The 17,009-nt window shown below is 46.2% G+C and overlaps 1 protein-coding gene across 2 annotated transcripts; it reads right to left on the bottom strand.

The window, feature by feature from the left end:
* Positions 1-8,457: 8,457 nt before the first annotated feature.
* On the bottom strand, positions 8,458-10,285 carry LOC123099356 (trihelix transcription factor ASR3). Of its 2 annotated transcripts, none has more exons than XM_044521525.1 (2): positions 9,492-10,285; positions 8,458-9,351 (listed from the first exon to the last, which is right to left on the bottom strand). In XM_044521525.1, exons 1-2 carry the CDS (start codon positions 10,051-10,053, stop codon positions 8,921-8,923), a joined length of 993 nt encoding a protein of 330 aa, XP_044377460.1. In that variant the 5' UTR covers positions 10,054-10,285; the 3' UTR covers positions 8,458-8,920. The 2 variants fall into 2 exon arrangements, with proteins under 2 accessions (XP_044377460.1, XP_044377461.1); XM_044521526.1 differs by having other exon boundaries at positions 8,458-9,348; positions 9,492-10,284.
* Between the last annotated feature and the right edge of the window lie 6,724 nt (positions 10,286-17,009).

Here is a 17,009-nt window from a genome sequence, read left to right as displayed (position 1 = left end):
TAATGACTTTTTTGCGGTGTGTTTGTTGGGATCCGATGAATTGCGAGTTTATGATCAGTTCTGTCTATGAATATTATTTGAGTCTTCTTTGATCTCTTATATGCATGATTGTTATAGCCTCGTATTTCTTCTTTGAAACTTTGGTTTGGTTTGCCTGACTAGATTGATTTTTCTTGCAATGGAAAGAGGTGCTTCGTGATGGGTTCGTTCTTGCGGTGCTCAATCTCAGTGATAGATGGAGAAGTGACACGCATGTATCGTTGCTATTAAGGATAAAAATATTGGGTCTATTCCTACATGAATAGATCTTGTCTACACCATGTCATCGTTCTTATTGCATTACTTCGTTTCTCCATGAACTTAATACACTAGATGCATGCTGGATTATGGTCAATGTGTGGAGTAATAGTAGTACATGCAGGCAGAAGTCGGTCTACTAATTTTAGACGTGATGCCTATATACACGATCATTGCCTTGGATATCATCATAATTATTTGCTCTTCTATCAATTTCCCAACAGTAAATTTGTTTACCCACTGTATGCTATTCTCTCGAGAGAAGCTACTAGTGAAATCTACGGCCCCTGGTCTATTTCCTATCATATTATTTTCAGATCTATTATCCCAAAACTAAAAAAATGCGTTGTTGCATTTTCTTAATTTTATTTGGTGTTTTTGTCAAATCTATTTATCCAATCTCATACAGTTTAATCTATCTCAATACCGAGGAGGGATTGACAACCTCTTTTACACGTTGGGTTGCAAGTATTTGTTATTTGTGTGCAGGTATCGCTTACATAGTGTTGCTTGGTTCTCCTACTGGATTAATAACCTTGGTTTCATAACTGAGGGAAATACTTACCGTTGTTGTGCTGCATCATCCTCTCCTCTTGAGAGAAATACCAACGCAGATACAAGCAATAGGGGGGGGGATCCACAAACATTGCCATAAACACAAGCACTACGCGGAGCTGGTTGCTATCCATACCACTCGGAGTGAGGTCTCTCTCCAACATAGGTGGGCCGACCTTCAAGAGTCTGTAAACAAGTTTTCTGGTTTCTATGCACAAGTGGTTAGCCGGAAGTAAAGTGGCATTGCACTCTGAAGCCATGTAAGTTTGACTTGCTTTGCGTTATTATCATTTGTATTTCTAGCTTTGTTTCTTGCATTATCTTGAGTGATTCTTGTTTGCTAGATGGGGTTGGCTTCACTTTGTACCATCAAGTTAAGAAAAGCCATTCACTATGTGTCATCGTTGGTTGAAATTGAACGAGAACCAAAGTCACAGACCCTCTATGATAAGCTCAGAAATCCCACCAAGAAGATGAAGAACTACGGTAAGCTCAGGAAACCTGCCAAGAAGATGAAGAACAACGATTACTCAAGCTCCCATCAATCCATTGGATTGGATGAGGACCATGAGTCAAGTGGAGGGGCGGACGGACAAGGGACCGTATCAAAGAGGAACCGACAAGTGATGGGAAAGAAGTGGGAGAAGGAGAGGGCCGCACATGACAACATGGCAAGCAAAATGTCCACCACATAGACGGACATTTTTTCCACCAAGGAGGAAAGGTACAAGCTCTTCTTGTATGTGCAAAGGGAGAGAACTTTTTTGACCAAGAGAAGTTGAGAGTTGAGAGGAAGAAGATTTACATGGAGAAGTAAGAGAAATGGGCAAAATGGGAGCTTGAAAATGTGAAGACATTAGAGACAACTGAGCTCAAGAAAGAGAAGTGGTTCAACGACAGGAAGAAAAATCAACAAGCACAACAAGAGAGTCGATTGATTCATTCGTGTATCGCTTATGTATGAATTGTTAAATTGAACAAGCAAAAACCAGAGGAAATCGATTTGTCCAAGGAATAGAATGTACATAATCTTATAAAGGCATCAACTATAATATATAGATGGGCTTCATCAAAGAACACAAACCGGTTAGTGTTTTAGTGGTTTGCTAGACTCTTGCCAACGCCCAAGGACTTGGGTTTGAGTCCTAGGCAAGGCAATATTTTTCAATTATTTTTCCTTCGTACGCCCTTAGCATGGTTTATAAGAAAAAAAAGGTAAATTTGCAAATAGATCCCTACAAAAATCGTAAGTTCGCGAGCGTTCCAGCCACCGTGTCGTTTTCTCTCTCTTTCAGATGGTTTTGGCCTTATTCAATCGCATTAATGAGTTTATGGTTGAGATCGACATTTTTCAAATTGTTGGCCTAAATGCGTAATCAATTTGAGTTAATGAACTACTGGCGTATTTCTTGAATTAGTCAATTGGTCGTGTGCTATATGATCTGCGTGCTTTTGTTTGCATGAAAATGGGGGTTTAAATATGAGTGGTGTGATTGTCTGGACAGACAAACGAGGAGCAGACCGCCGCTGTCCGCAAATGTGTCTAGACTTGCCCACGGATATTTAGTGGATCAATTTGTACAGTTCAATTGTAGATACTCTAACCCTCCAACCATTGATTGGTTCTTCATGTCCGAGTCTATCTTCAACTTCCCGGATCATTCAGCCGGTCGTGTCACTGGGATGGGTATATGCTCGCACTAACGAAATGAGGCAGCTGCGTGCCCGAGAATGCAAGTTAATTATATATACAAATAGATAGTGTTGCATGGTTTTTTAGTGCTGTTACTTTTTGCAACGCTATACTTTTCTCGATATGTTCATGAGTTTTCTCATGAAATTATGTATACACCTAAGAGAGTCATCCCACCAAGTTATTTATCTCAACATGAGTGTAATATTACTACAACTATACATAAGTAATATGATAAGTCATATATTTTTATTTTATTTTGGTGCTCATATTACCAACCCAAATCTTGAGCAACCAATTCCAGCAGCAACGCGGGTTTTTTTTTTCTCTAGTTATATGAAATGAGACGGCGGATGCATGCCTTGTGAATTTCTCGGACAAACTCGAACGTTTCCATGGCTTTTCGAGCATTGAACAGAGGCACAGTGCGGTGGCTACATTGCCCATCCCCTGAACTCATGACTGCTCTGCCACTGCTGCCGCAGTTCCGTACTGGTAGTATAGTGCGACCGATTATTATCACAGATGAAAAGTTCCCGTCAAATGATAATCAGGTATGCGCGGCTGCACTACACGGGCAACGTTAAGCATCAAAAAATAACCCAAAGATTCCAGCCGCCGTCACGGGCTGGCGGCCATGTCCGCCACCGGCGCCCAGCCCGCCGGCCACCGCCCGGAGAGTCCAGCATGCATGAAGCCGCCGCCGACGTCAAGCTAGGACCGGGCCGGCTCGATCGCCGCCGAACATGTTTGAAATTTCTCGACGAGAGAGAGCGAGAGAGACAGAGACTCTGACGACGACGACGTACGCCGCTTTGGCGCGGTGAGATTCCTTTGACCACTCTCCAGTCCTCATCTGCCTGGCCTGGCTCTCTGCCCATGGCGGCCTGCCATTGCCCAAGTACTCCCCTGTCCTCTTGCATCATCGTCATCAACAGCTCACCACCACCTACCTCTCTTACTCTCTCTCTCCCCCATGATCTGCCTCTGGTTCCCCGGCATGGGTGCCAGCGGCGCCACATTGTGCGGCATGTGTGCGTGTGTGGTAACTTTTCACATTTCCATGATGCTGCCGCTGCCACTCGCTGGAGTCCTGGGCTTCTGCAGTTGTCACTGGCCGGTAACAATTTTGTCCGGCTTCATTCTGACCAAAGAACTTGGACGAGAAATAGTTGCTAGTGCTCCTGCCCTGGCGCCCCCTGATGCCTCTCGTCAGTTACTGTTGCAGGTTGCAACCCATGTAAATTGGTGTCTTCCCCTTGGACGTTATGCTTGGCCAGGGTCGAGCGGAACGTTTCATCCTCAAGTCCCAAGTTTCTTTCACCCTTCTTGACTAAAATAAGCTTCTTGGTTCCCTCATGAATCTGGCCACCTTTGTTTCTTGGTAAACCGGCCACCTTAATTTGCTCATGGTTCCTAAACTCTTTCCAATGATGTCGATGTGGCCTAGAGAGGGAATTGGTTGATTTGTATTGTTTTCCCCTTCTTTTCATCCTTTCTTTTGTTGTACACATGTTTTATCACTGATGATGAAAATACTGCCATGCCACGGTTCTTGATTTTCTTTTAAATGGCAACCAGAGGTAAAAAGGTGGAAATTATTGTAAGAAAGGACATTTGATAGAAATTAATGTTTCCTCGCATGCACATTTGTATCTTGCAACAGATCTCACATGGGAAAAGCTTGCCGATGCAAACATGATGTGGGTGTCAGGCATATGTGCAGTACGTCCGTCTTTGCTTCGAGTTAATTTACACGCGGTCTCCCCGTGGTAAATTTTCTATCTGCTCTTGCAGCTTTGGTTCAGCACAGTACGTACATGTGCATGCATGCAAGCGGTGAAGCGGTTCTTTGTTGCCATATGAACTCTGTTTAATTTATATTCCTTGGTTTAGAACATCCTCCGAGGGTCCTCGTATCCGCGGTCGTTATGGGTGTGTTTGATAGAGTGCATGAAAGGTGCATGAGTTCAACAGTTCTCTCCTCGATCCACTTTTGGGTGTTTGATAGGCTACACGGGGCCTTCTTAGCATGCACGAGCTCAACCCAAATACCCTCTTAGCATGCACGAAGAGAGAACACCCCTACAGCCGTTCCCTGGTCAGCATGCATGAGCGAAGCAAGTGACAACGTGTTTCAAAAAATGTTTAGAATTTCTAAAAATAATTTAATTTCCAGGAAATGTCCAGAATACGAAAAAATGTTTAGATTTCCAAAATTTGTTCAAATTTAAAAAGAATGTCCAGATTTTTCAACTTTTTATAAAAAAATTCAAATAATCTCAAGATTTTCAAAATTTGTTATAATTTTTGAAAAATATTCAGGATTCCAAATTTTGTTTAAATTTTTGAAAAATCGGATTAAAAAAAACGTTTTTTCAAGAAATGGTGGGATTATTTTAACATTTATTTATATTTTTAAAAAGATCAAACCTTCAAATTTTGTTTGAATTTTGAAAAAAAAACTTCAGAATTTCGAAAAAGGTTTAAATTTTCAAAAATGTTATTTTTTCCATGTTTCAAAAATTTGTTAACGTTTTTAAAATGTTTTGTTCACTTCTTTGAAAATACCGATTGCTACATTACTGACCGACATGTCTAAACAGATGCAAGCTACCAAACAGAGTCTCAGCTTAACATGTACTCATCATGTCTATCCTCAGCATGTATCAGAGGAGAATAACCATGCTAGGCTAGGAATGCTACTATACACACCCTATATCGCACTCCATATGCTTTGGGAGACTGGAGAGACAATGTGCAAATTCACATTCATCATATATATCTCAGCCTTCATATTTATTTAATATTTACATATGGGACCCCTATATCATTGGTAACATACTTATTATCTAATTTCTCCGCTTCTACTTCGCTTCATCCGCAACAGGTCGGTGGCGTTCAGGACTCGAGGTCACGGACGCGGCAAGGTCAAGGAGCCAAGGACGACCACAAGCACAGCGGCGAGGGCGAGAGCGATTCCGACGATGGCGATTTGGGCGGCAGGGTACCAATTTCAGTGGCGGCAATGCTTGAATTATACCAAGTATTAAGCCAGACTTCCACGGTTTGCAATGGAGGTCCGACTTAATTCATAGTACAATTTTGAACAATGCCGATCCCACTACTCAAAATCGTTGATGAGGGATGCCTCTCCTCCTTCTAGAGCAGCACCCAGTCTGGCCATGGGGAAGGAAGTGGAGACTATGGGCGGGCAGGCGGCGCGGAGGAAAGTGGAGGCTGTGGGCAGACTGTTCATGCCGCAATTGTAGAATTGGTGCGAAGTTTTGAACCCTGAGAGTGAGGGGTCAGATAGATCCACCAGTAAGTCCCACCAAGGTTGTTCGGAAGCGCACAAAAGAAGGCATTCGACATTTTTCATGTGCGTCATACTAATAGGATTCATTATCCAAAGAATTTCATGAATGGAATGATTTTTTTTTTGGAATAAAAGAGGTCTTGGTGATTTGGCTAAGCAGAAATTTCTTTCTATGAGTGCTAGGAGGTGAACCTGGACTTTATAGCCTTGTTGAAGATCGGTAGATCCAACTATGTCACTCCCTTTGTTAACAACTTGTGTGGTTGTAGCTGAAATTTTACTTCATTTTTTAGTGCCTAATGGAGAGATTTGCCATAGCTCGTGGCGAATCTGATGAGTATGGAAGAGGAGAAAAAAGAAGCATCGTAAAAGGCACGCTTCGATTTTGTCTTGTTATTCGTTTTCCTTAATCGAAGGACAGGTCCAAGAACACAAAACAAATCGGAGTCGCTCACATACCCGAGCATACACTCGCCCCTATACAAATGCATGCACGCACACCCTATCCATATGAGCACCTTCAAAAGATTGAGTCGGCATATCATTCTGAGATTGACGAAGTTACCACAAGCGCCTCGTAGTCGATGGGAACGTCTTCTCTCACTAAACGAACATCGCCAGAAAGTCTGAAATAAATTCAGAAAAATGCAAGCACCATTTGTCAAGTCCAGGACTTGAACCCTGATGGATTGGGGATACCACTGTCTTCGTAACCATCCAACCACATGTTTATGCTTCGAGTTGACGCAGCATCAGGGATAATTCTAAGAGCATCTACAACGGTTATCACTATGGAAGTCCAATTCGGCTCTTGGGAGCATATGCACCTGCTCACCAAAAATGTTTTATGCAAATGTCAACAAAATTTGGAAAAAATAGATATGTTCATTGTCACACCCAAATGCTAATTGCAAATTTTTAGGTGAAAAGTTTAAGCATTTTGACAAGTGCAAAAAAAAAAAGTTGAACGCCAAATGTTACCTCCAAATGTTACACTTAATTTTGTTATTTCACCGACGAAGCACCACTATGTCGTTTCGCATGAAAATTTTCAAGCGCGCTTGTCGCACTGACAAGAACATCCACAAAAAAAATTCAAATTCAAATTCATTTACTATTTACTTTGAATTTACTATTCATCCGAGAGCATATGCACCCCAGATCCAAAATGGCCATCCTGTTATCACTATATCTTTACCATGTTATATACCCCCTCCAACCATATTCTTCTAGTATCGCTCCCCGAACCACACAATCTTCTTCTTCCATGAACATCTTCATTCTCTCTGAAGCTAGGGCCTTGGTGGTGGATGCTTGACGATGTCGTCATTGAACTATGCACATGTTTCGGGCCCGTTTGGAAAGGATGAAGAGGTACGCACTGTTGGGATTTTCTTCTGCTTTTTTCCATTTTGGAATTTTGTCTCCTGCTCTTATGTTCCAATGCGAGAGACTAAAAGGTTGTTAGATGATGTAAAGCAGGTGGCATTAAACAAAAAATTCAGTGACCATAAGTTTTTGGATGAGCTTCAAGCCTCCATGTACGAAGTTGTTGCCAACCTTGCGAAAAAGCTTGAAGTTTGTAGGGTCAAGTCCAATTCCGAGAGAGAAAAAACTATGTGTGGAGGTGCAAAAGATTGCCAAGAGGAACAACTAGCTCATGTTCATATTCGGAATCATTTGCGTTCTTGTGCTTGTGGCATTCTATATGTATATAGTTTGATGTACCTATGTATATTTAGTTGGCTACCCTAAAATTAACATATATAAGTGTAGAAATGGCTTTATTAACAAGCATTACTAAGCATTAATTTGCAAATGTTAGTCTTTGTAACAACACGCATGGGTTTAATGGTAGCCCAGGTCAGGGTCGTCGTTGCAGTCATGGACAAAGTGGCCATCGTCGATCATCCTCTGCACCAGGCGTCGGGTCCTCTACTCGGGCAGGCATGTGACAACTAGGGTATCCGCTCACATCTTCACAAGATCCAAGAGTGTCGCGTCGCCCACAAATTGGGCTCCTTCCTCAATCGTAGATTGCACGATGAACCTCCTCTTATGCTAGAAAACACACTCCATTGCCATGCTCGGGGGGGGGGGGGGGGGGGTATATGTCTTGTTCTGGTCGGGAGAGTGTGAGATCTGAGATGGTTTAAGGGTTAGCGAGGAGTGATGGACTTATATAACACCCAACTACAATGTGCACGATCAAAATGCTCAAACCATGTGCAATGAGCCACGGTCCACCAACAAAGGGTAAGAAAATCCCGTTTGCAATGTGAGATCTCCTCCTCTCTCCCCGATCGTGTGGCATGTGCTACACCGAGCACGGTAGACTTTTGGGCCTCCCTTTTGTTAGGCCTCCTTTATATTCCATCAAGACGAAGAAGCCGGCGGCTTGACACAGTGCATGGCTCAAAATGAGCGAAAAGAAAGGACGCCCCCATGTATACACTTGCGGATCCGCATGAATAAGTGTTCCACGGAATATAATCTTGGAAGATCCGCATGAATAAGACGGTTCTTGCAACTGTTTCGGCCAAGCAAATACTTTTTGGATGCTACTACAAGCTATATATAAACACAAACATGCTTGCAAAAAAGAATATTGGATGCACTTTACATTGACAGCACGAAAGACGTTTCCAGATGCTAAACCCTCATGCAGCTAGCATGCCATCACTCGATCACACACACCACCGTCGAATCATGAACGGCGATATGGCATGCATGCATGCATAAACCCCAGCAAACCAGCACATGAACAAAGTACGTAGTAGTACTAATTAAGGTCCATGTACGTACGTACGTGCCATGGATGGATCCCTAGCAACCGCTCTGGAGTAGCTACATGTCAATCACATGCAAGGCCCGGGCTCGCCGATCGTAGCGCGCACCGGTCTCGAGCTCCGTGCGCGCAAGATGTGCATGCATGCCGCTGCGCACTCGATCACTGCACGCGCGCGGCGCGGGGCGGCATCATCGTGCAGCACACAGAGAGGGAGAGAGAGAGATCCTGTTGGATTATTGCTCTGGCCGGGGTTTGTTCGCTTGTCTCACTTGGGCGCGGCGGGGCCCTCCTCGTGCTTGGCGGCCAGCGCGAGCATGGAGCCGGCGAGCTGGCCCACGGCGGCCGCCAGCCCGGCCATGCACTGCTCGCCGGCCTCGCGCCGCGCCTGCCGGGCCACGCTGCGCCGCTCCTCCACCGCCATCACCTCCCTGTGCCGCCGCTCCTCCGCGGCCTCCCGGCTCTCCAGCGCGCCCGACAGGATCGCCGCGCACTGCCCGATCGCCCCGCTCAGCTCCTCGTGCTCCTCGGCGTCGTCCGAGCTGATCTCCCTGTCGTCGCCCTGGGGCTCTTGGTGCCGATCGTTGTGCCCTGCGGCCGACGCTGGCGTGCTGCTCCCCGGCTGGCCGTCCAGCGATAGCCGCAGCCTCTTCCTCTCCGGCGACGACTCCGAGCTGCCACGCGTTTCTTCTTGGTCTTCTTGATGATTGCCCATGAAAGAAACCAACAAACCATGTAGTGTCCATCAGTACTAAGAACTCGTGATGGTGACCGTACCCAAAAACTCGTGATCAAAATGCAACGGCCAAAGAGACAGAGAATGTATGCATGAGGCGTACCTAGAGGTCGGGGCTGGACTTGAGCGAGCGGCGAGGCCTGCATAGGGACGCCGACGAGGCCGGTGCTGCCCATCGGCGGTGGCGGCGGTGCGCCCAAGAACGGGCCGCCGGGGCCGGAGAAGCCCATCCGCCGCTCGACGATCTCGCCCATGGCCTCGTAAATCTCGCGCAGGAGGTTGGAGGGGAGGTACCTCGCCTTCCTCTCCGCCCTCGCCATCTCCCAGTAGCTCGGCCTCGGCGCCTCCCCTCCGGCGCCGGCGTGCTCGTACGCGCGCACCTTCTTGTAGTCCCGCATCAGGTTGTCCCACCGGTCGTTGCACTGGTTCTGGCTGCGCCGGCACCCGGCGCGCCAGCAGTAGTCCTCCACCCACCGCCAGCGCGCCAGGCCCAGGTCCGCCGGGTGCCGCTCCTCGTGCACCCGCTTCTTGGCCTCGATCAGCAGCATTGTCTCCGGCAGCGTCCAGTTCCCCCGCCGGTACTCCCTCGCCACCGTCATGGCGCCGGCGTTGGAGTTCCCGGTCTCCTCTCCTTCTCTATGCGCGCCGGATCCCTTCGTGTCCATGGCTCAAAAAGAGTCAAGGCGTACTGCTTGAGGTGAGCTGGGCGCTGGTCAGGGCTCGGGAGGCATTATTTGACGGTGATGGCCACGGTGAGATCACAAAGGAGAGTGAGTGGAGCTAGCTACATACTATCAGTCAGCTAGCTAGCTGAGCGATGTGTTTGAAGTGGGATCCATGGAGGCAAGTACTCCCTCCCTAGTAACTACCTCATGCATGCATGTAGGGCTGGCCGGCATCAAGAAGGTATGAGGTGATATGACCAGAAAAAAGTGTCATGAGCTCACATCCGTTTGGCTCTTTACGCATGCCTTTTCATCACCTCACACTCACTCACTGGCGCCCCTCTTTTGTGGGCTTTTTTGACTTGGTTTGTGGGGGGTCTATTAGCGTTTGACTATCTTACTCCATGTCCCTAATAGATGAATCTGAATATTGTCTGTGCATTATCGACCTCCACCTCCATTCTTAACAGAGCTTGTTAACAGCATAGTTAGTAAAGCTTTTAAAAGAAAGATCACCACTTTTTGTTGGAATGGGCAACTAATCATTTGGCGAGGCAGTGGAGTGGTTTCATGTGGTTTCATGAGCATGCAAGGCCCCCATGCTCTCGTGTTAACACATACAGTAGTAATAAGTGTGGCATCTCTTTGGTAATGTGGTACGTTGGTGGGTGTGTAGATGGGTCTTGGTCTTGGGGAGAGCGAGCAAATGTACAACGGGCTGATCAGAGGCATCACATGGAGGCAGTGGGTGTGGTGGCAGAAAAAGGCTGAGCGAGAAAGGATCAAGGAGCGGCCGGGGTGCAGGGCGCAGCCAGCTAGCTAGCTACTCCTAGCTCATGTGTGGATTTAGGTGCATGTGATCATATAGTAACTAGACGATCCTACTCCTCAATTGCACTATACTTCGGTGATTTGATTGTATGAAACATGCATTGTTGAATTAATAATAGCTGTACTAAAAATAAAGTATTACATTTAATTATTGTGGACTCGGAAAATAGTTTGGATATAAGTGGCATAATATAATGGAAAACTTTTTGCATACATGTTGAGTGGACCTTTAGAGTGAGGTGACAGGTGTGGTGAGATGGGACGTGTGCATGTGATCAACTAAAAATGAAAAACTTCTCATGCATGTGGTGGTGGTCCTTTGATGAGGTAGCATGTGTGCATGTTAAGTAATAGAGGTAGTGAGGATGAACTATTTAGGTACATAGGATAAGGACATCGAGGCTTTCAATGTTTTTTGTCATTCAACATGGTGCGCAAATGTCCATGGAGTATGCGCGTCCAAATTCTTGCAAACCGGACAAAAATTGGAGTGAGGTTTGCGGGCATCCGAATCTCCACAACGTAGAACTCGACACTCTTGGCCCGCTCAAATTCCCTCGCCCGTACCATTTTTGTCCCGCTCCATCCCTCCCCTTACTTTGTAACCCGCACCATCCTAGTCCGACGTCGCCATTGTACCACTTCGGCAGCCGCCCAAGCCTTGTCAGACATCTGTCGGCCCTCGCGCTTGCCCACCTTGGATTACGCCGCCATCCGCTCGGATCCGTCTGTAGCCATGCATCCTTCGCCCCCAGCCAATGACGTCCATGCCGAACAATACACCCGGCAAGTGTTTGTCCAAATGCCATTGACCATTTTTAAGTTATCGTTGTTTCTTTGGAGCAAGCACGATGATGGGGGTACTCCATGATGGAGACCAGGATGAGTTGATGTGCGATGTGTGAATGGCCAGAATTGGCGGACTTTGTAGGCATGAAGGAAGTTGACACAGTGTTTCGGCGAAATGTGCATTCTTGGTTTCATCTATAAAAACACTTTGCGTCTTACTACTTCACTAGTAAAGAATCGAAGGGGATTTTTAGTACGCGGGTGCATGGGCATGCAACCCCTTTTTTTCTTTTGGCTCTCGATATTCAAACTTTCATATTGAATCATAAGTTTTGTTTTTATGTTCGTGTTTCTGGTGACGAGGGCTTTCAAATGAGATCCATTTTGAATACCTGATGATGAGCTCTAAAAATCATAAGTTTCAAAAACTAAGACTCAAAACTTGATGTGCCCACGTGCGGGATCCATCGACTTTGAGAATCGCGAGGCAAAATTGGGAGCCCGCCACGGCTGGGCAGGTACGTGATTATTGTGTTTGTATTCTCTTAATGCTTCATGTTGATGCAATAAAATTCAGAAAGAAAAAAGTAAAAATGTGCTTCTGCATAGGGAACAGATGTCCATCGTACTTCCTCGGGCCTCCCAAAGGTTCGTTGTGAAACTGTACATGCTGCTCCTCAAGTTACTGTTCATTCTTTAGCACACTTGTTGGATCTGCACTAGCTTGTATGTGCATGGATCCGTGCCCGAGAATTAGGAAATATACTTGTTGATCAAGCAGCTTATATCTCATTCCCATAGCTTAAGCGCTTGTTCTATATCCGCCTTCCCGATCTCGTCTCGCTCCATCCTAGCTCAACGTTGATGTATCTCACTCCTAGCTCAAATGTGCAGCGTAAAGACCGAGGGCAACTACTCCCACTCACTCTTCCTTTGATCCAGCGAATACGTGCGTACGAATTACGGGCATGTATATACTAATGGTTTGACAGAGCACATTATTAATTGAGATGACAAGTTGGCAACGACCACAGCGTCTGTCTGTACCGGTGATGCGAGCGCGTCCGGCCGGCAAGAGAGTCTACTTAGCGTCTAAGTCCATTGGTGTCTCTTCGATGATGCATGAGTAGTTCATTATAGACCTACGGGTCCGTAGTTAGTAGCTAGATGGTTTCCTCTTTCTTTTTGATTCTCAATACAATGGTCTCTTGAAGATCCATATGATGTAACTATTTTTGCGGTGTGTTTGTTGGGATCCGATGAACTTTGAGTTTATGATCAGATCTATGTTTTTATCCATGAAAGTTATCTGAGTCTTCTTTGATCTCTTATATGCATGATTCCTTATAGCCTCGTATTTCATCTCCGATATTTGGGTTTTGTTTGACCAACTTGATTTATTTATCTTGCAATGAGAAAAGGTGCTTTGTGATGGGTTCGATCTTACGGTGCTTGATCCCAGTGACAGAAGAGGAACCGACACGTATGTATCGTTTCCATTAAGGATAACAAGATGGGGTCTATTTCTACATAAATAAATCTTGTCTACATCATGTCATCGTTCTTATTGCATTGCTCCATTTTTCCATGAACTTAATACACTGGATGCATGCTGGATAGCGGTCGATGTGTGGAGTAATATTACTAGATGCAGACAGGAGTCGGTCTACTAATCTTGGACGTGATGCCTATATAATGATCATTGCCTGGATATCGTCATGATTATTTAAAGTTTTAGCAATTGCCCAACAGTAATTCGTTTACCCACCGTTTGCTATTTTTCTCGAGAGAAGCCACTAGTGAAATCTACGACCCCTGGGTCTCTTCTTTATTATATTTTCCTTCGGGATCTATTTTATTTGCTTTTATTTTCAGATCTATTAATTCAAAAATACAAAAATACTTTGCTGCACTTTATTTTATTCGCGATCTATTTATTCAATCTATTACAACTTTCTCCCGTCTACTTGCCAATTTCTGGCGCCGTTGCCCGAAAGGGATTGACAACCCCTTTAATATGTCGGGTTGCGAGTATTTGTTATTTGTGTGCAGGTGCTGTTCATGTAGTGTTGCGTGGTTCCCCTACTGGTTCGATAACCTTGGACTCATCACTGAGGGAAATACCTATCGTTGATGTGCTGCATCATCCCTTCTTCTTTGAGGAAATACCGACGTAGTTCAAGCCGCATCATGGTGGTGCAGTGCTAGGCATGACATCCCCCCTTTCTTCAACAATGGCTTGTCCCCAAGCCGCAGCGCCTGGGAAGTGGCTCCTTAGCTCAATGAAGTCCTCCCACGATGCCAGCTCCTCTGGTTGTGAAGACCACTTGATCAGGACTTGCGGGATCTTGGAAGCACCTTTCGTGACCAATCGTCAGGCCAACACTTTCTCGGGAAAGTCTGGAGCGGAATGTGGCCTTAGTGGCTCCGGAAGGGCCATCACCACATCTGTGTCCGGTGGCAGCGCTCCTCGTAATAGCGACACATGAAAAACCGAGTGTATGTGGCTGCCGTCCAGCAATTTCAGTCCGTAGGCCACACTCCCGATCCGCGTCGTCACCTGGAATGGACCAAAAAATCTTATGGGAAGTTTATGGTTAGCGCGAGGTGCGACTAAGACTTGCACATATGGTTGTAGCTTCACATAAACCCCATCCCCCACAACGAAAGGTCATTCTGAGCGTCTTTTGTCTGCTTGGTCCTGATACGTCTCCGTCGTATCTATAATGTTTTATTCTTCCATGCCAATATTCTACAACTCTCACATACTTTTGGCAACAATTTATATGATTTTTTTGGACTAACATATTGATCCGGCACCCAGTGCTAGTTCCTGTTTGCTGCATGTTTTTTGTTTCGCTGAAAATCCATAACAAACAAAGTCCAAATGCGATAAAAATTTATGGAGATTTGTTTTGGAATATATGTGATTTTTGGGAAAAAGAATCAACGCGAGACGATACCCGAGGGGACCACAAGCTCAAAAGGCGCACCCCCCACCCTGGGCGCGCCCAGCAGGCTTGTGGCCACCTCGTAGGTTGGTTGGGGGTGTCCTTTTGCCACAAGGAAGCTAATATTCGGATAAAAATCCCCTCAAAATTTCAGCCCAATCGGAGTTATGGATCTCCGGATTTTAAGAAACAGATTTCGGCCAGAAAACAGAAACACAAAACAGAAGAGAACAGAGAGAGAGATCCAATCTCGGAGGGGCTCCTGCCCTCCGGGAGCCATGCGGGCCATGGACCAGAGGGGAAACTCTCCTCCCATCTAGGCGGGGGAGAAGAAGAATGAGGGGGCTCTCTCCCCCTCTCTCCCGGCAGCGTCGGAACGCCGCAGGGGCAATCATTGTGTGACGGCGACCTACTCCAACAACTCTGTCATCTTCATCAATGATACGTCTCCAACGTATCTATAATTTTTTATTGTTCCATGCTAGTATAGTATCAATCTTGGATGTTTTATATATATTTACAAGCAACAATATATCATTTTTTGGGACTAATCTATTAACTTAGTGCTCAGTGCCAGTTGCTGTTTTTTGCTTGTTTTTGACTTTGCAGAATATCAGTACCAAACAAAGTCCAAATGCCACGAAACTTTTTGAAGACTCTTTTTTGGCAATAAGAAACCCTGGAAGTTTCGGGAGGGGACGAGAAGACGGAGCAGTAGCCCACAAGGCACCAGGACGCGCCCTGGTACCTTGTGGGGCCCACAAGCCTCCATTTGACCTAACTCTGCCTCTATAAATTCTCAAAAATCAGAAAATCTACCATGGAGTCCACAAAATACTTTTTCCGCTGCCACACACCTCTGTTCTCGAGAGATCCCATCTGGGGAACTTTTCTGGCACTCCGCTGGAGGGGGATTCAATAACGAAGGGGCTCTACATCAACCGTGTTGCCCTTCCAATGATGTGTGAGTAGTTTACCACAGACCTATGGGTCCATATTTAGTAGCTAGATGGCTTCTTCTCCCTCGATGTTTTTCAATACAATAATCTCCTTGATGTTCTTGGAGTTCTATCTTATATAATTCTTTTTTGCGGTGTGTTTGTTGGGATCCGATGAATTGTGAGTTTATGATCAGATCTATCCATGAATATTATTTGAGTTTTTTTTAACTCTTTTATTCATGACTAATATAGCTTCGTATTTCTTCTTCAATTTGTTGATTTGGTTTGGCCAACTAGATTGATTTATCCTGCAATGGGAAGAGGTGCTTTGTAATGGGTTCGATCTTGTGGTGCTCAATCCCAGTGACAGAAAGGGACATGACACACATACTTGGGGAAGCCCCTCCGACTCGTTCGCCCCGCGCCTCTCTGCGAGAGTTCGGGCGAACCCTAGCCGCCACCTCTCTAGTCACCTCCCCCCGGTCTTCCCTCCCTCGCCGCCGCCCGGAGGCGTCGCCAGGCAAAGCCTGGCTGGTGTTGGCGATGATGGGGACTCCTCTTCCTCCTCCTATTGCGGGTCGCGACGCGGGGCACGGCCGCTTGGCGAGGACGCCGTGCTGTAGCGTGGGGCATGTTGGGGAACGTAGTAATTTCAAAAAAATTCCTACGCACATGCAAGATCATGGTGATGCATAGCAACAAGAGGGGAGAGTGTTGTCTACGTACCCTCATAGACCGTAAGCAGAAGCGTTATGACAACGCGGTTGATGTAGTCGTACGTCTTCACGATCGACTGATCCTAGTACCGAATGTACGACACCTCCGCGATCTGCACACGTTCAGCTCGGTGACGTCCCACGAACTCACGATCTACCAGAGTGTCGAGGGAGAGCTTCGTCAGCACGACGGCATGATGACGGTGATGATGAAGCTACCGACGCAGGGTTTCGCCTAAGCACTACGACGATATGACCGAGGTGGATTATGGTGAAGGGGGGCACCGCACACGGCTAAGAGATCAATCATCAACTTGTGTGTCTATGGGGTGCCCCTTGCCTCAGTATATAAAGGAGGAGAGAAGGGGAGGCCAGCCGGCCCTAGAGGCGCGCCCAAGTGTGGAGTCCTACTAGGACTCCAAGTCCCAGTAGGAGTCCACCAAGAGGAAGGGAGGGAGAAGGAAGGAGAGGGAGGAAAGGAGGAATGGGGGGCCGGCCCCCTAGTCCAATTCGGTTTAGGCTAGGGGGCCGCGCGCCCTGCCTTGTCCTGCCTCCTCTCTTCCACCACTTGGCCCATGAGGCCCAATACTTCTTCCCCCGTATTCCCGTAACTCCCCGGTACTCCGAAAAATACCCGAATCACTCGGAACCTTTCCGATGTCCGAATATAGTCGTCCAATATTTCTATCTTTACGTCTCGACCATTTCGAGACTCCACGTCATGTCCC

Source organism: Triticum aestivum, chromosome 4D, assembly GCF_018294505.1.
Source record: "Triticum aestivum cultivar Chinese Spring chromosome 4D, IWGSC CS RefSeq v2.1, whole genome shotgun sequence".
Lineage (NCBI taxonomy): Eukaryota > Viridiplantae > Streptophyta > Magnoliopsida > Poales > Poaceae > Triticum > Triticum aestivum.
Note: the sequence above shows the minus strand (reverse complement) of the source record. Positions and strands in the feature narration are given on the sequence as shown.

Excerpts from the sequence above, each read along its gene's own strand:
- LOC123099356 (XM_044521525.1), bottom strand. The coding sequence starts at position 10,053 with ATGGACACGAAGGGATCCGGCGCGCATAGAGAAGGAGAGGAGACCGGG. Across the intron at positions 9,352-9,491 it reads AGTCCAGCCCCGACCTCTAG|AAGACCAAGAAGAAACGCGT; the intron begins GTACGCCTCATG and ends GCAATCATCAAG.